The 18,520-nt window shown below is 37.9% G+C and overlaps 1 protein-coding gene across 3 annotated transcripts in view; it reads right to left on the bottom strand.

The window, feature by feature from the left end:
• Window positions 1-18,520, bottom strand: part of LOC149255039 (uncharacterized) — a 171,364-nt gene that overhangs the window by 59,322 nt on the left and 93,522 nt on the right. For all 3 annotated transcript variants that reach the window (XM_089460299.1, XM_089460298.1, XM_089460297.1), the window contains exons 5-7: window positions 1,803-1,847; window positions 1,361-1,439; window positions 1,106-1,179 (exon numbers count right to left, since the gene is read on the bottom strand). In XM_089460299.1, coding sequence (XP_089316425.1) covers window positions 1,106-1,179; window positions 1,361-1,439; window positions 1,803-1,847 — 198 coding nt within the window. The remainder of the gene's footprint in view (window positions 1-1,105; window positions 1,180-1,360; window positions 1,440-1,802; window positions 1,848-18,520) is intronic.

Consider the following 18,520-nt stretch of genomic DNA (forward strand, 5'->3'; position numbering starts at 1 on the left):
AGTTTGCAAGGATTCCAAATATTTGATCACCTTTAACCTGTGGACCTCAAATTTGAGCTCCTAGAAAATAGGAAAACTACTAAGGATACCGATTTCCACCAAAATTGGTGTATATACCTGTGAAATGTGTTTGCCTTTCTGAAACCTATTGGTCTCTATGAAACCTGAAGCACCTATTCACTTAATACCAGTGTAGTGAAAGCTAGCTAGCCCTTAACCCTCCAGTGCACTATTATAGTGGGGTTAACACTATTATATTAGTCTTGCTCATGGAAGTACTGGTTAGTTACTTCCTTGAGAGCATTTTCATAGACATATTCTTACTCTCGTATAAGATGACATGGGCATCATACATTTCCTTAACAGTGTTCTTTGCAATGCAAGTGATTAGATGATCCTTCACCAAATCTAGAATGATCCATTCTACTCTGACCAATTTCCTAGCATGCCAGGTCAAATCCTTCGGATCACTAGGAAATATCACATCCTTCTCCAAATGGTAACACAGTTCAAATTCCTTCCAAGAGAACGTGCAGCCTGCACTTCTATGGAACAAAGTTGAAAGTGCCTCCAACATAATCTCTGAGACTGAGATTAGACATGACAGGAACTCTTCAAAAAACCACAAACAAATCAACAACTATGAATCAAATCTGCAACCTATTACCAGTGTGGATCACATTTCTTAGTTACACAAAATATCACTCCACTACCTAGAGGAACTAGGCCATCACACCCCACAACTGTTCACAAGTCCAGATTTGCTTCACTTACTAAAGCTCAGGCATCCCACTGTTGAAACCCTGTAACTCCCTCTTACAAGTTGTTGTTCTATCCATACATGGATTCCTGTAAAGTTTTATCAAATGTGCTCAAGTAAATTTCTCAACCCATGGTAAGTAGATTCTGCACTCAGAGAATAACTAATCCTAAGTAACTATAAATCTGAAACCCCATCAAAATATTTAAAACTGATTCATGTATTAAGCAGATGTAGGCAATTTGAAGAAAAGTTGATTGTTTTTCTAAACACATTTGATGTAACAACTCACACATAAATACCCATAACTTATCTGACGTACTGTCCAAGATCAAGTTCTCTTACTTCATTACATATGCAATGTCCTTTACAAGAAGCTTCTGCATGTACTTCAAGATATAAGAGAAAGCTGTGAAAACCTGGATATAAGCAACCAGCATCAATTACAAATTATCCATGTTATACTCACATTTTTTAAAACAAATAATCAACCAGACAACAAGTAAACTTTAAAACCTGCCTACATAATGAAAACGAAATCATGAAATTATGGCTTCTGAACAAAGACAATAAGATTGAAGATACTGGATATACCATCACCTGTTCAAGAATTTCAGGATCTCGATCTCCACCAGATTCTAGAAGGTTTCCCATGGTTTCCATCAGTTTATGGAGAAAACTGCCAAGACAGGTCAAAAATATTGAAAGAATAAACTGTGATGTGATATAATCACACCAATTATTCAGAATGCTTTGATACTAGTATCATAAACTGGACGTCTTGCAATGCACTGTAGAATCACATTACAGTAACGGAAAGGAATGGATACATGTATCTATTAACTCCTTAAAATGGCTCCCCATAATAGTATTAAACATAAACATAAATTTTAAATGCCAGTGACACGATATAAAATGAATGTCACAAAACAATTGACTTGCAACCATGCATAAAAGAGATCTAGATAGATCAATGGATCACCTAATTGCAACATGGGAAACTTTACTTTTTATCCTTCAAAGAAAAAAGAAAAAAGCTTACGGCATGAACTCCTCACGCAAATCCCTTGACAGAACTGCAATCAAACTGCGAGAACATAATTTAATTAATCAGAAGAAATTAATAAATACCAAACATGTTGTACCTGGAATTTCTAAAAGAACATACCATTAATTAGAAACGCCGAAGTTCTGAGATAGAGGATTATACAAAAGAACAGGAGAGCAATTAAATTACGAAGCAAATACAGTCATCACATAACACAAGAACAGAACAGTTAATGATATTGAATAAATGAAGCTTCAGAAAAAACATCCCATTGCATTATGTGTAGGTTTAACAAACACAGTATACCATACAAGCAATCACACGCATAATTGTTAGTATATTTAACATAGAAATATGATAAATAAATCCACCCACACCTCTCAATCTCAAGGGTATGTCCTTTGATTTAGCAGGCAGACTCAGTCCAGTCTGAAGCTTGAACAGCTCAACTTTTGACACTCCTCTTTAGAAGGTCAAAAGTGCCCATTTCAGATAATTCTTTAGTCACCTCCCAATGGAAGTTGGAGCACATTTTTCCTAGGGCTGTTTTCATAGTGAAACCTCCTCCAATACACTGCTAGGGGATGACTAAAACATAAAACTTATTGGGCACGCAGCTACTACAGATTTTCAACAGCTACAGCAGCAACTAGGACAAGGTTTATCATTTCTCTCAGCTGACATGAGCTAGATAAAAATTTGCAAGAACAAAGATACATCTCATATATTTCATTCATCAAAATGCTTCTTTTACGTATGTAAGCAATGTCAAAGAGATAGCTCAAGGGCTTCACTCATCTAGTTGTGCCAGCAGGTGCATGGTTCAAATCCCTCAAATTAGGTGCACTAGTCTTCACCAACAGGTTCGCTAGGTGTGAAAATTCCTACACTCGAAGGAACCCCTACTGCAGCGAATATGAATCTAATTCACCTACTTGATTTTTAATATACATTAACCAAGTTATTCTTCTGAATACTGAAGCAGATTACTTCTGCAGCCTACACTAATTAAATATTTGATCTCATGAAACAGAAAACAGAGCAAAGAACAAGATACATAGGACACACTTATTTTTGGACACAATAATCCCCAGAAAAACCCAATGCGGCAAAACCGGTGCAGCAGTTCTAAGGATTTATTATTATGCAGGAGAAATATCTCAATACAAATCTTGGATGCACATCTAGCATTCCTTTACAAATAAAATACTGGCGGAAAATCTGACTGAGTTTTACCTCACTTCACCCGGCAGAATTCCGGCTGATCCAGCACAAGACTAGCTAACCCGGGCTATTTCTGTGCTGGCTCTGCGTCAGCCCTGCGTCACCTTCTCTGCCCTTTGCGTCAACTCTCCCAGCTGTTCCGGCGGTTCTGGATTCTGCGTGGCAGGCAGCTTTTCTGCGTCAGCTCTCCTGGCTATTGCGTTGCCTCTACGTTAGCTCTCCCGGTTGTTCCAACAGTTCCCAGCGGTTCTGGTTGTTTCGGTTGTTCTGGATTCTGCGTGACAGGCAGCTTTTCTGCGTCAGCTCTCCCGTCTACTGTGTTGCCTCTCTGCAAGCTCTCTCCGCCTATCTGTTATGTATTTTCCAGAAAGTCCTTCTCCCGGATTCTCTCCACCCCTCAGCCACAAGATCTCCCCAATCGATTTTCCTCTTGAAAACTTCTCACTTCAAAAAATCGATTTCCTCAATCTCTCTCTGTGTGTTTCCAAATGAACCCCAACCCTCCATTTTATACTTTTCCTGTTGAGTCTTCAACGGTCAAGATTAAGTCTCTAATCACCGACTAAGATTAAAACATGACTTGATCCACCTTCTAGATCATTCTCACCCATATTTTGATTAATACCCATTAATATTTTAATTTCCCTCAGTTAAGACTTACGAACTCCATCAAAAATATTAATTATTTTAATAAAATACAATCCGGGTGGAGTTTCACCAAACAGTTTATGGGTTCTTTAGAGCTCATGTGCCTTAGCCTCTCCACCAATTTTTAAGGCTAGAGCACTTCCGATTCTACCAAAAACTAACATTCACTCTTAGAGAGGAAAGTGCTCTAGCAACAATGTCCACCTGCATGTTGCTCTGTTTCTGAAGCACCTCCTTTCTGCACTGTTGTTGCCACCAACACTATGTTGTTGTTGCTACTGTACTGCTGCCCATGACACTGCCACCACTGCATTTGTACTACAGCTCCCTCTCAAACGTTGCATCTGCTATGTTGCTAGCACTACCACTGCTAACACTGCATCCGTACTGCAACTCAGTTGCTGAGAGAAGCAACTGAAAAACATCCAAAATTAGCTGAACTTAACTGTGTTCAGCATAATACAATGAATGTTGGAATATGACTATTGTTCATTCTGACCCACTGAATCTTCTGCGCTGCTAATGAACTCTTGCACCGTGCCAACTGCACTGCTACCAACCTTGCTCTGTGTTGATCAGTTTCTGGTCCCCAGCTACTGCATTTGTCCTCCAAACACTCTACTGCTTTTATGAAACCAGCTCAAGAAAATATAGAAAAGATAGATCAACGCCTTAGAATTCAGCCTCTTCGAGGGGGCAACCTCCTTTACATTACATAAATGAACAATTCTTGGATGATTCAAATGAAAAAACCTCCTTTCTATATATAGGAGTCTAAGGAGTCACAATATAATCCAGCCGACCTAACAATAATAATATAAAGCCACAAAAATAACAATAGAGGGATTCTATGGGGCACAGAAATAACAATATGGGGGTAATAGGGGCACAACAATATAAATAAGGGGTATAACTATAATAGTAATGGGGTAATCACTAGTATTATAGGGACCCAACATGCCCCTCTCCTTCAAAAAAGTGTTGTCCTCAACACTTGAGTAATTCTGGATACTTCTGCATAAAATTCTCATCCTCCCATGTGGAATCTTCAGCGGATAAGTTCTTCCACTTGATAAGATACTCTGAAATTGATCGATTTCGTAGCTTTCAAGTTCTTGTTTCTGTGACTGCTTCCGGTTCCAATATAATTTTTCCTTCCTCGTCAAGTTCTGGCAATATTGTTTGAATTGGGAGCTTGTCGCCTATAACCTTCTTTAAACATGAAACATGGAAAACTAGGTGCAATCAAGAAGCTGCAGGAAGCTCCAATTTGTATGCCATAGTACCAATCTTTTGCAACACCTTGTACGGACCATAATACTTTGGTGATAGTTTATTATCCTTCTTAGCTTGCTTTAGGGACATTTGCTTATATGGTTGTAGCCGTAGGAATACCCAATCACCTACATCAAAACTTCTTTCACTGCGATGTTGATCTGCCTGTTGTTTCATTCTATTTTGTGCCAACACAAAGTTATCCTTTAAGAGTTGGAGGACTTGTTGTTGATGTTCGATGTGATGTTCCACTGCCTGAACCTTAGAATTTTCTCTTAAATATGATGTGATGGATGGTGGTTGATACCCATAAAGTGCCATAAATGGGGTCATTTTTGTTGTTGTATGGAAGGAAGTGTTATACCACCATTCAGCCAGAGGCAACCATTTGACCCATTGTGTCTATTTATCAGATACAAAGCAACGAAGATATCCTTCCAAACATTTGTTTACTATCTCAGTTTGCCCATCAGATTGAGGATGATAAGATGAGCTATGGGCTAACTGAATACCAAAACAAGAAAATAATTCTGTCCAAAAATTTCCAGTGAAAATGGGATCTCTGTCACTTACAATAATCTTTGGGTTTCCATGTAGCTTTTGAACTGTTTCCATAAATGCAGTAGAAACTGTACTGGCTTTAAATGGGTGTGATAATGCACAAAAGTGTGCATACTTGGTAAGTCTGTCAACTACCACCATGATGACACTCTTTCCCTCAGACTTGGGTAAACCTGTGATAAAATCCATTGAAACCTCCTCCCAACGTTGGCTTGGAATGGATAAAGGTTGTAATAGACCCGGTGTCTTAATTGTTTCAACTTTATTTTGTTGGCAAACCAAACATTCTGCCACAAACTTTTGAATATCTGATTTAAGGCCATCCCAAAAAAAATCCTTCTTAACCCTGTGGTAAGTTTTTAAAAATCCTGAGTGCCCTCCTAAGGGAGAAGTGTGCAATTCCATAAGAATCTTTTGTTTTAGCTAGGAATTCTTACAGAGGTATAAGCGATCTTTGTACCATAACGAATCATTTTGCCAGCTAAATGTATCAGAAGTACTGGAATCTTGTTGTAGCTTTCGAATAAGTGCCCACACTTCTTCGTCATTCTTCCATTCCTCCCTTGCTTCGTTTATCCAATCTGGTTGGATAATAGAAATGGCACACAACAATGCTTCCACATCCTCATCCTTTCTTGAGAGTGCATCTGCCACCACATTTTGCTTCCCTTTTTTGTAGATGATTTCAAAGTCATAACCCAACATCTTTGTGACCCACTTTTGTTGCTCTTCAGAGGATAATCTTTGTTCTAAAAAGTATTTAAGGCTATCATGATCCGTTTTTACCTTGAAGTGTCTTCCCATTAGGTAGGGTCGCCATTTCTTAAGTGCATGGAGTATTGCCAACATTTCCTTCTCATAAATAGCTTTGCTTAAAAACTTTCCCTTGATTGGACGACTTTCAAAAGCAATGGGTCTTTCATCTTGCATTAGAACAGCACCAATTCCATTTCCTGAAGCATCACATTCCACAATAAAGGTTTTTGTGAAGTCCGGTGTAGCTAAGACTGGTGCTTGGCACATTGCCTCTTTAAGATGTTCAAAGGCCTTTGTTGCTTCTGGAGTCCATGAAAATGAATCTTTCTTCAATAATGTTGTTAGAGGTGCTGCTATTCTCCCATAATTCTTAACAAACTTGCGATAATACCCTGTCAACCCAAGAAATCCTCACAGATGCTTTATGGATGTGGGGATTTTCCATTCCTTAATGGCTTTAATTTTGCTAGGGTCTACCTTAACTCCTTCATGAGATACAATATGACCCAAATATTCCACCTCCTGGACTCCAAAGAAACATTTGGATCTTTTTGCATATAATTGTTTCTCCTCCAATAGTTGTAGCACCTTGTCAACATGTTCAACATGATCCTTCCAAGACTTGCTGTAGATTAGTATATCATCAAAAAATACTAACACAAATTTTCTAAGGAATGGTTTGAAAATTGAATTCATCAAACCTTGAAATGTTGAAGGTGCATTGGTAAGGCCAAAAGGCATGACCAAAAATTCATAATGACCCTCATGAGTTCTAAATGCCGTTTTCAGAATGTCTTCAATCTTCATTCTGATTTGATGATATCCCGAATGAAGATCCAACTTGGTGAAGTAAATTGATCCATGCAATTCATCCAGTAATTCATCAATGACAAGAATGGGGAACTTATCTTTAATAGTGAGCTTGTTGAGCTCCCTATAATCGGAACACATGCGCCATGATCCATCCTTCTTGTGCACCAATACTACTGGAGCTGAGAAAGAACTTTGACTCGGTTGAATTATACCAGCCTCTAGCATTTCTGCAACCATACGTTCAATTTCACTTTTTTGGACATAGGGATATCTGTACGGCCTGATGTTTGGACTCTGGAGGAACACTACCTGGAATCAGATGAATAGCATGATCATGATCACGCATAGGTGGGAGACCTTTGGGAGTCTCAAATACCTTGGAATGATTGTCCAGGACTTTTTGGAGATCTGGAGAAATAGATGATTCCAATGTGGAAACATCTAGCGAACATAATTGTGCAATTACACCTCTTTGCTCCTTTTTTAGAAGCTTAGTCATGCCATTAGAGCTAATTATCTTTCCTGGTTTCCCTGCAATACCCCTTAATTCAACTTCCTTTCCTTCCGTAGAAAATTTGATGAAAAGTTCTTGAAAATTAAAAGCTATTGTACCCAAGGATTGTAGCCATTGGACTCCTAGTACAACATCGGCACCTCCCATTGGAATGGAAAGCATTGGGCTAGTCAATACATATTCTCCCATGGATAGCTTGATATTATGGCACTTTCCAGAGCAATTTATTGTTCCTCCATTTGCAATCATCACTTGACACTCTGGTGCTGGATATAGGAAGCAATTCAATTCTTTTGCTACCCTACAATGAATAAAATTGTGGGTGCTTCCTGAATCAATCAACACTATTACCTTTTTCTTCTTGATTTGTCCTTCTATCTTGATGGTTTGAGGAGTGGTAATTCCCGCCAATGCATTACAAGATATGGTCGGATTTATTTGTTCTTCATCTAGGCTTTGTTCCTGGAATATATCCACTTCTTTTGAACTTTCTTGCTCCTTTTCTTCTTCCTCTTCACAATCTATGTAGAATAATTTCTTCTCAGCACACTTATGACCTTTTGTGTATTTGCTATCACAATTGTAACAAAGCCCTTTTGCTCTTTTTTCTTCCAATTGTTGTTGTGTCAACCTTGTAGGTTGTGGAAGACTAGGGGCAACAACACTTACGTCTTTATAGTTGTGAGTGGTATGCTTCCTAGTTGCCATAATTTTGCTTTCCATTTTTCTTGCTAACCTGAATGCCTTCTCTAATGAATCAGGTTCCCAAAGGCGAACATCATGTTGGATATTATCCTTTAAAGACCCTATGAACACATCAATCCTATGCTCCTCTGGAATATCTTTTACCCTTATGTTCAATTTTTGGAACTCCTCAATGTGCTCCATTATTGAACCCTTTTGTTTGAGACTTATCAATTGGCTAAAAAAAGTGTTGCTTTTTGTATCCTCATAATGTGCTATCAATTCTTCCGTAAAAATTGCCCAAGTGATAAATTGTTTACGAGAACAAAGCCATTGATACCATACAAACTGATTTGGTTCCAAATATACAGTTGCCATACGTACCTTTTGTGCGTTTTGCACATTATTGAGATCGAAGAATTGCTCCATCTGTAATATCCATGTGGCGGGATCCTTGCCATCAAACTTCCTCATATCGATTTTTGGAATATGGTGATTCTTCGATCCAACATTAGCGTCTATGGAATCATGATTAACATTTCTTTTGTTCTCATCATGAGATTCCTTTACTACCTTTTCACCATTAGTAAATATTTCTTGTAGAAAATTTGTCAAATCTGTCTTCAAATCTGCCATGTCTGTCTTCAAATTTGTGTTCAAATCTATCTTCAAATTGTCCATCTTAGCTTCCATGCCATTCATCTTAGCTTCCACGCCATTTATCTTAACTTCCACGCCATTTATCTTAGCATCTGTTAACTTTTGTGAGCGTGACAATTGTTTCACTTGTTCTTGTAATTCTGATATATCATGTAGCATTTCTTCCTCTTCTTCATGAGTCATGCTAGAGCTTTCAGGTTCCTTACTAGGTGTTTGTATTTTCTTTCCTCGGGGCATCAGTTACCGATAATAATGCTCTAATATGCCCTTTGAATTCCTTCAAAATAAATTTTCAAACCAAGCTTAAGCAAAAATTTAAAAAATCTACACACATTTTTTCACTTTGTAGGAGCTCGATATTGTCTTTGATGTATCTATGTACTTTCCAATCATCTAGTTCTGAATTTGTGACCTGTAGTAGCTCTCTGTGTCCTCTTTCCAATGCCACCAGTCTGATCCAAATTGGATTCTCCAAGAAAGAGTTATGCACAATCTCCCAAGATGACCTGATTATAGACCTTTCCAGAAGAGCGAAGTTGTATGAAGTGTCACGTGTACAATTTTTTATATTTGGTTTTGAAAAAGATATACAAGAAACTACAGTCTGTCCTCTTTCTGTAACTTCTTACGAAATTTCAATCTGATTCCCAGAGAGAAAGTTATGACAATTTTCCCCAGGTCACCTGTTTTGAATGTAATTCAGGAGTCTGCAAAAAGACCAACTTCCTCAGATCATATCTCCGAAAATATCGCGCGAAAAGCTTTGAAATTCAGACCCAAGGTTCAGCGGGATTTCTTCTCAAATGGATTTTTTTTGCAACTTCTGAAACGTCACAGAAAAAAAGTTATAGTGAAAATGCCACAATGACCTGTTTGGAGCAGCGAAACCCTAGAATCCAAAGCTCTGATACCAAATGTTATGAAACCAGCTCAAGAAAATATAGAAAAGATAGATCAACGCCTTAGAATTCAGCCTCTTCGAGGGGGCGACCTCCTTTACATTACATAAATGAACAATTCTTAGATGATTCAAATGAAAAAACCTCCTTTCTATATATAGGAGTCTAAGGAGTCACAATATAATCCAGCCGACCTAACAATAATAATATAAAGCCACAAAAATAACAATAGAGGGATTCTATGGGGCACAGAAATAACAATATGGGGGTAATAGGGGCACAACAATATAAATAAGGGGTATAACTATAATAGTAATGGGGTAATCACTAGTATTATAGGGACCCAACAACTGCATCATCTGACACTAATTCCATCTCGCTACTGCATCATCTGACTACCATTCACTCTGCTATTGGAAGAAACAAAAAAAACTCTAAGAGAAGAGGCATTCTCAAACAGCTTGAGAAACTTCAAAGATTGTTTTCTCTTCCAAAGTTCCTCCAAGCGAAAGGACTTTAACGTCGAACAAGCCTCAATCCTTAACCAAAGGGCAGTGAAAATCACATTGGAAAGTACAAAATGTAACAAGAGCAACCTCTGAGAAATAAGATCGAGATTTTTCCTAATCTTGGAAATCTCAGAATGAATAAGCGCAAGGCTAGCAATCAAAAATACCCGATGGTTCTTGGAAATATTAAGGGGATGTTTCATCTTAGAGAATGAAGGAATGATGGAAAAATCTCTACATCTTTTTTGGAATGCCAGATCTGATTTCATCTTAGAAACCTACAAACGTGCCTACATGAAATGATAAAAATTTAATCGCAATGGCCCTACCGTGCAGGTTTGTAATTTCTGAAATTAGGCTTTTGTGATCCATAACTAGATTGAAAAGAAATCTTTCAGTGATAATCACATCGGAGAAAATATTGTCGACGCATTTCGAACCAACTAGTGGGTTCATGTTCAAGACAAGATGAAGAACCAGATCATGGTATCAGATAAATAGATGCAGAGATATGTTTACTAGCTGCTAGAATGTTTAACAAGTGTACATCTCTCTCTATTCTTGGGATGAGTTACACTTCTCCTCAAGTAACTCTTCCCTCATGGAATTCGATTTTCTTATTATTGGCTCAAGGAATGAATTCATTTTGTAACTCCTCTCCTTTCTCATCTATCTCAGCAAGAGAAAGTGAGAGGAGAGTAGCATGTTCATTGTAAAGGACGAGAGCTAGTGATAAGTGTGTGCAAAAGAAGTGTGAGAGCAAGTGAAGAGTAAGAGCAAGGGAAGAGTTAGAGCAAGTGTGAAGGACAAGATTCAATCAAGAGAAGGAATAGATCTTCAAGCAAAGAGCAAGGGCACTTTAGCTGCAAGTTGATCAGACATTCATGACTTTATTCATTCTCATTCTCTCTCTCTTTGTACTCTGCTGAAAATTTGAGGAAATCTAATAGAAGAAGAATCATTTGGGTTTTCCCCTTGTGGTTTTTTCCCTGGTCATTGGACCTAAGTCTCAGTGTCTCGTATTTGTACTTGGTTGTCTTCATATGATCCTTAAGTTTACGTTCTATCTACAATTGTTGAGCTGAAAAGTTGTGAAGAAGAAATTTGCATTCTAAGTAATTGTATGTTGGAAATATTGAGAGGAGGGTGAATCAGTGTTTCTTTTCAATTGTTATTTTTACTAGTTAAGATCACTTATAATTAGAACACAAAATGAACAATAAGAATAAATAATTTTATTAATCTTTTCCTTACAATAAATTCAATACAATAATGTGTAGGGCTCCCACCCTAGATGAAGACACCAATCTTCAATCTCTCAGGCTCCAACTTGTATTTTTCCAAGCACCGACTTGGACTTCCCAAGGCTCCAACCTTGTTAATTTGAGGCACCAACCTCTAGGGCTCCAACCCTATCTTTGGTATAGGCTCCAACCTAGTTTCTTGAGGACTCCTATCCTCTAGGACTCCAACCCTCAGCTTCAATTCGTCAAGATGTGTTTGATTATTTTTCACAGCTCCCAATGTCTTCTTCAACGAGCCCTATCGATTTTCAGCAATGCCTTCACTTAGTCTCCACGTCACTTCATCAATGACAACCTTGTCTTACCATGAAGATGTCGCCACTACTCTTCATATTACCCAAACACTTTCTCCAAGGTCACTTCGTGATGACTAATGCATCATGGTCTCCAAGATTAACTCCAAGGACAACTAGGGCTTCTCAACAATGTGTCTACAATAAGTTGCACTAAGCCTCAAAGTCTGCACCAAATAATTCTTCTAAGGATTCTATAATGTACCTCAACACTATTGCTTCAAGGATGCTTCAATATGTCTGCTACAAGGATATCTTCAAATTGTCATCAACAAACTTCACTATCCAAAGGCCCTCAAGTTCTTAACTTGTTCAAGGTTCCAAAGGTTCCACTATCCAAAGCTTCACTTGTCAAAATCTTCTACATTGCCCAATGCCTTAATACTTCTTTACTGCCCAATGCCTTAATGCTTCACTGTCCAAGCTTCAAGCTATTCTTTGTCCTATGCTCCAAGCTCTTCTTTATTCACTGCTTCAGACAGTGACCTCAAACTCAAGAATTAGAATCACCAACAGCCTTACTGTCTTTGTCCAGAACACTGTTGAAATCACTGGCATTCAATAGATAACACACATTCACGTTGTCTCACACAAACTCACAATCAAAAACTTTGTCATAACCGATCATCATAGTTTCATGAATGTTGCCTTTACATCGAGTTCACATTTATGTAAGATCATATCATTGCACAAATGTATACTTCTTTAAGGAGGTTTGAGACAGCAAGTTTGCAACTGTTCCGAGCCACAGACAAGTGTAGAATGGGGCCGAGTAATGACGGCAGGTCTGAACCTCCAAATCCGAGATTATGTGATGCCTGTGGTGATCACAGGTCCAAGAATGTGGTGTCTAAGGGTCAAAAGTCTATAATCTGAGTTTCTAACCAAGATATAAAATCGAGTTCTGCTGCATGTAGCTTACTCCATCTGCTTGTGATGTCTAAGCCAAGGAGTTGCTTCAAAGGTTAAATGATCTATCTTTTTTTATAACCCAATCAACAATTATTTTCAGCCTCTAAGTCTTCTCTCCTCGGTGTTTTTCCTCATTGTATTAACTCTGAATTGTTTTACTAACATTGATGATAGAAATGAGGGTTTGCGGTCTCTATTTATACACATTTTGTCATGAAAAATAAAGGGATGTGACCATGGAAGGAGCCCGACATGAGGGACAGGGTATAGGTCGGCCAGATTGGAAAAATAGAATATATAATTTTTCAAAAATCAATTTCTCTCAGGTTATTTGGAGTTAGGAGTTGAGTGAGGGCTCATTAGAAAGAGGAAAGAATCCTCTTTAAGATGGTAAAGGACCCATTATGATAGGATGCCTCCAAATTGTCAAAAATTATTTTTCTTTGGTTGTTCTTGAAATTTTTTATGCATAAGGTGTTTGGGTCAAAATGAGGTCATTAGTGCTTGTCATGTCTGAAATTGTGTCATCATATCATCTCTATGTCATCATATGGTCCTCCATCTCATCATATGGTCTCCAACCATGTCATCATATGTAATCAAGTCCTTCATCAAGTGTCATCATCAAGTGTAGTCATTCATGTATGTCATCAATAAACATTCATGTCATCAATTCCTTCAATAGTGTTCATCAAGTGTCATCATTCATAACATCGTCTTATTAAATGTTTAGGTTACGGCTTCTTCACATGAGCAAGGATATCATATTCCCACAACAAGGTTAGTTCTTGTTATGGCATCTTCATAAGAAATTTCATCACTAAGGCATTATGATCAATGGGCATCTTAGGGCAACATCACACATCACAAGAATTTGCCATCACAAACAATGTCATATTGACATCAATGACAACCTTGACTAACAATCTCCCCCTTTGTCATTGATGGCAATATTCTTGCCCTTCAACATTCTCTCCCCCTTTGACATCAATGGCAAACGGGGTACCCAAGTACTCCCCTTATCATGTTGCTCCCATCATATTTTCTTCATCAATGATAGCTCTCCATGTTAGATATGTTGCTCCCCCTGTCAAGATATCTTCCTTTTGGCAATGTGGTCCATGATAGATATGTTTGCATTTCTTCATATGATGAACCAACTCCCCCTGCCTACATAAACTCCTCTAGCTCAAGAAAGATTGCTTGCCTTGTGATCAAGTGGAAGACATCTCCACAATTTCATGAGCCACCCTTGAGAGATGATTTATCAAGATTGTCCATATATGACTCATCAAGGATTTCATAGGGCTCTTCACAGATAGCTTCTGCAAGAATAATTAAGAATCATAAGCTCTCCCTAACAGTATGCACGGTCTTCTTCTTGGCAAAATTTCATCATTAAAAATTGGAATATCATATCTGCCAAAGATGTACTCATCAGATCAACAACATGAGTGCATGTTTTGAGTGTTCAAGAGACTTTCGGATCCAATTTGCCTCCTCCTCCATACTTGTGTAGCTTTCTTTTCTTGCTTGGTAGACATGTTTTTAGCTTGTTTAGGGACCCGAGTCAAGTTACAATCACGCCATATGTCCAATGTTATGACAATTGAAGCATTCAGTTTTGTCCATAAATGAAGAAGCATAATTTCCTCTTGCAAAGTTGCTTCTAGGAAATTGATGGGGACCATTATATTTGTCCTTGTGGTATGCCCTACAGTCCTTTGCCATGTGCCCAAAATTTGTACAAGAATAGCAATAACCAAAAAATATGCTTTGGTAACTGGGAGATGGAGATTGCCTTAATGTACCTCTGAAGTCTTTTTGCCTTGGAATTCTTTGATGATATCCATTATCTCTTGCATTCTTGACACCATCTGCATATCTTCTTGTAGTAGAGTTTCTTCCAATGTCATCTTGACTCTTCTCCTTGCTTTTGTTGGAACCTAGGGCATCAATATTTCTTTCAAGCTTCTCCACATCCTTTGAAACATTAGGGTTTGCATCATTTCTATTTGAGGGTTCACCTGCATAGCCAAGACCTGATTTATCAAGAGGAGATCTTTGATGACTTAGGATGTCATCTAGGGTTTGAGAACTCCTCAAGTTCTTATTCAACAAGTCAACTTCCTTTTTAAGAAAGACAATTTCTTCTTTCATTTTCTTGCATTCTTCATCCTTCATTGATAGGTTGATCTCCATTTCTTCCTTCATCTTGGTTGCTTCACATGATTGAACTTAAGTGAAGATATTTATGATCTTAATTTAGTCATGTCATCATCCTTTTCTTCTAGTTGGCATATCATGGTGTTTCTTTCCTTTTCTGCATCATCAACTTGTCCTTCTATGAGTGCCAAAGCTTCGATCACCTTCTCAACTCCTTGTGCTTTTTTCTTTGTTTCTTCTAGTTGAGATCTAAGGGAGGAGACCTCTTCCTTGTATTGACCAATTTCTGCTTCAGGTTTGTTCAAGATCTTGTGTCTTTGTTCAAGGTGGCTTGACAAGGTGTCTTCCTTTTTCTTTGCTTTATCCAATTGATTTGTCATGGATATGACTTCTTCATGATGTCTTTTCTTGTTTTGATGACAATGCTCCTTTAGCTTCGTGAGCTCCTTATCTCTTTCTTAAAGTAATCAACTTCCTTCCTTGTCTTGTCAAGGTTATGGTCACCATCTTGTAATTGCTTCTTAAGCTCCTTATTTTCCTTTTTCAACCTGTTAATCTCTTCTAGGGCAGCTATAAGTTTTTCCATGAGATTTTCTTCGAAGTTTTCTTTATTTTCTTCATCTTCTAGGTCTTCTTTGGCCTTGATATCTTCACTCTTGTTTTCAACTTCCTTAATGGGTTTTGGATTTCCTTCTTGGTTTCCATCATCTTCTTTACTAGCAGTCATGGTCAATTCTCCTTTTGAGTGAAGATCATGATGTTTGTCCCACAGATCTTTTGTTCATGAACATTTTCCACTTTGGCCTTTATAGGATCTAGTAGCCCATTCAAGATTGCCTTCATCGCTCTTGCAATATACTCCTTGGATTCTCCTTCCATCGTGCTTTCAGTAATCACTGATTCCCATACTTCGACGCCTTGAGACATAAGGAAATTCCTCATTCTCACCTTCCATATATCAAAGTTACCATTGAACAATGGAACTTTCCCAATTTGATTGTCTTCAGTTTTCATCATTGAGGAAGAGATATCTTTAGAAGGATTGGAAGCATTCTTCCTTGGCTTTGCCATTTCTGTTCTAAGGATCAACCTTCAAGTTGTTAGGCTTATGAGCGAAGGTACTGGCTCTGATTTGAATTGTTGGAAATATTGAGAGGGTGGTGAATCAGTGTTTCTTTTCAATTGTTATTTTTACTAGTTAAGATCACTTATAATTAGAACACAAAATGAACAACAAGAATAAATACTTTTATTAATCTCTTCTTTACAATAAATTCAATATAGTAATGTCTAGGGCTCCAACCCTAGATGAAGACACCAATCTTAAATCTCCCAGGCTCCAACCTGTGTTTTGCCAAGCACCAACTTGGACTTCCCAAGGCTCCAACCTTGTCAATTTGAGGCACCAACCTCTAGGGCTCCAACCCTCAACTTCAATTTGTCAAAATGTGTTTGATTATTTTTCACGGCTCCCAATGTCTTCTTCAACGAGCCCTGTCAATTTTCAGCAATGCCTTCAGTTAGTCTCCACGTCACTTCATCAATGACAACCTTGTCTTACCATGAAGGTGTCGCCGCTAATCTTCATATTACCCAAACACTTTCTCCAAGGTCACTTCATGATGAGTAATGCATCATGGTCTCCAAGATTAACTCCAAGGACAGCTAGGGCTTCTCAACGATGTGCCTACAATAAGCTGCACTAAGCCTCAAAGTCTACACCAAATCATTCTTCTAAGGATTCTACAATGTACCTCAACATTGTTGCTTCAAGGATGCTTCAATATCTCTGCTACAAGGATATCTTCAAATTGTCATCAACAAACTTCACTATCCAAAGGCCCTCAAGTTCTTAACTTGTTCAAGGTTCCAAAGGTTCCACTATCCAAATCTTCATGTGTCATGTATGTCATCAAGTGTAAACTTTCATGTCATCAATTCCTTCAATAGTGTTCATCAAGTGTCATCATTCATAACATCGTCTTATTAAATGTTTAGTTTCGGGCTTTGTCACATGAGCAAGGATATCATATTACCACAACAAGGTTAGTTCTTGTAATGGCATCTTCATAAGAACTTTCATCACTAGGGCATTATGATCAATGGGCATCTTAGGGCAACATCACAGATCACAAGAATTTGCCATCACAAACAATGCCATAATGACATCAATGACAACCTTGACTAACACTGTAACAGCATAGAACATTCAAATTTTTGCAAAGTACATTCAGTTCCATTTCGTTTTCTGCAAGGTACATTCAATTTTCTACAAGTACATTCAGTTTTTTGTATAGGACTTTCAAGTATCTGCAAAGAATTTTTAAATTTTTGCATAGAAATTTCAGATTTTAACAAATAATCCACATATAATAGAATAATGACAAGTTCATTCTTTACTACTTTGATGTAGAGGTTTAGGTTTGCAAAGCTTTTGACAAATCCAATCCTTAAAAGATAGGCATCCATTCTAGCATACCAAGCTCTAGCTGCTTGTTTCAAGCCATATAGAGCTTTCTTCAACCTGCAGACATGAGATTCCTTGGTATGTATCTCAAAACCTTTTGGTTGTTCAATATACACTTCTTCATCTACGGTTTCATTCAAGAAAGTTATTTTGACATACATCTGGTGGATCTTCCATCCCATAGTAGTTGCTAAAGAAATGAAGGATCTTATGGTGGTGTACCTGGTTGTAGGATCAAATGTTTCTTCATAGTCCACACCTTCATATGAGAGAAACCCCTTGCTACAAATCTTGCTTTGTATTTATCTATGCTCCCATCAACAACGTGTTTGACTCTGTAGATCCATTTAGAGGTGACAAAAGATTTTTCCCTAGGTCTAGGAACAATTTCCCAAACCCCATTCTTCATGATTGATCGATATTCTTCTTGCATGGATATCTTCCATTCATCATGATGAGTGTTTTGTTCAAATATGGTTGGTTTTGCTTCAATTAGTTTTGACATATAAGCTACATATCCAGAGTATCTCTTTGGTTCCTTGCTTTGTCTGAAAGTAGCTTTTGCTGCTACATGTCCTTCAACATCTTCAAGTCTAACTATTAACCAATTTGGCCTCTTCTTTACTTCCGGAATGATTGTAGGTCGAATGGGTTCACTTGGTCCTCCTCCTTCTGATTTGTAAGAGCTTTGTCAAGTTGTTCTTTTTCTTCAAAGAGTGGAATATCTTCTTCATCGGATTCAACAGGAATATCATTAGATTTTGTATGCAGAGGTTTCATCAAATATGACATCTCTGCTAACTACAATTTCACGATCTCCTTTTTATGTAGATTCTATAAGCCTTTCATGAAAGACTATAACCAACAGAGATACCCTTCATACTAGTAGAATCTAGCTTCTCTCTTATCTTTAGGAATATGAATGTAGGTAGGGCATCCAAAGATACGAAGATGATCTGCATATGGCTTCTTCCTTGAGAATGCTTCTTCCAGTGTCATATTTTCAAGAATTCTATGAGGACTTCAA

The sequence above is a fragment of the Pinus tabuliformis genome, chromosome 7, assembly GCF_031772625.1.
Source record: "Pinus tabuliformis cultivar Carrire ecotype Pingquan chromosome 7, CPIR1, whole genome shotgun sequence".
Lineage (NCBI taxonomy): Eukaryota > Viridiplantae > Streptophyta > Pinopsida > Pinales > Pinaceae > Pinus > Pinus tabuliformis.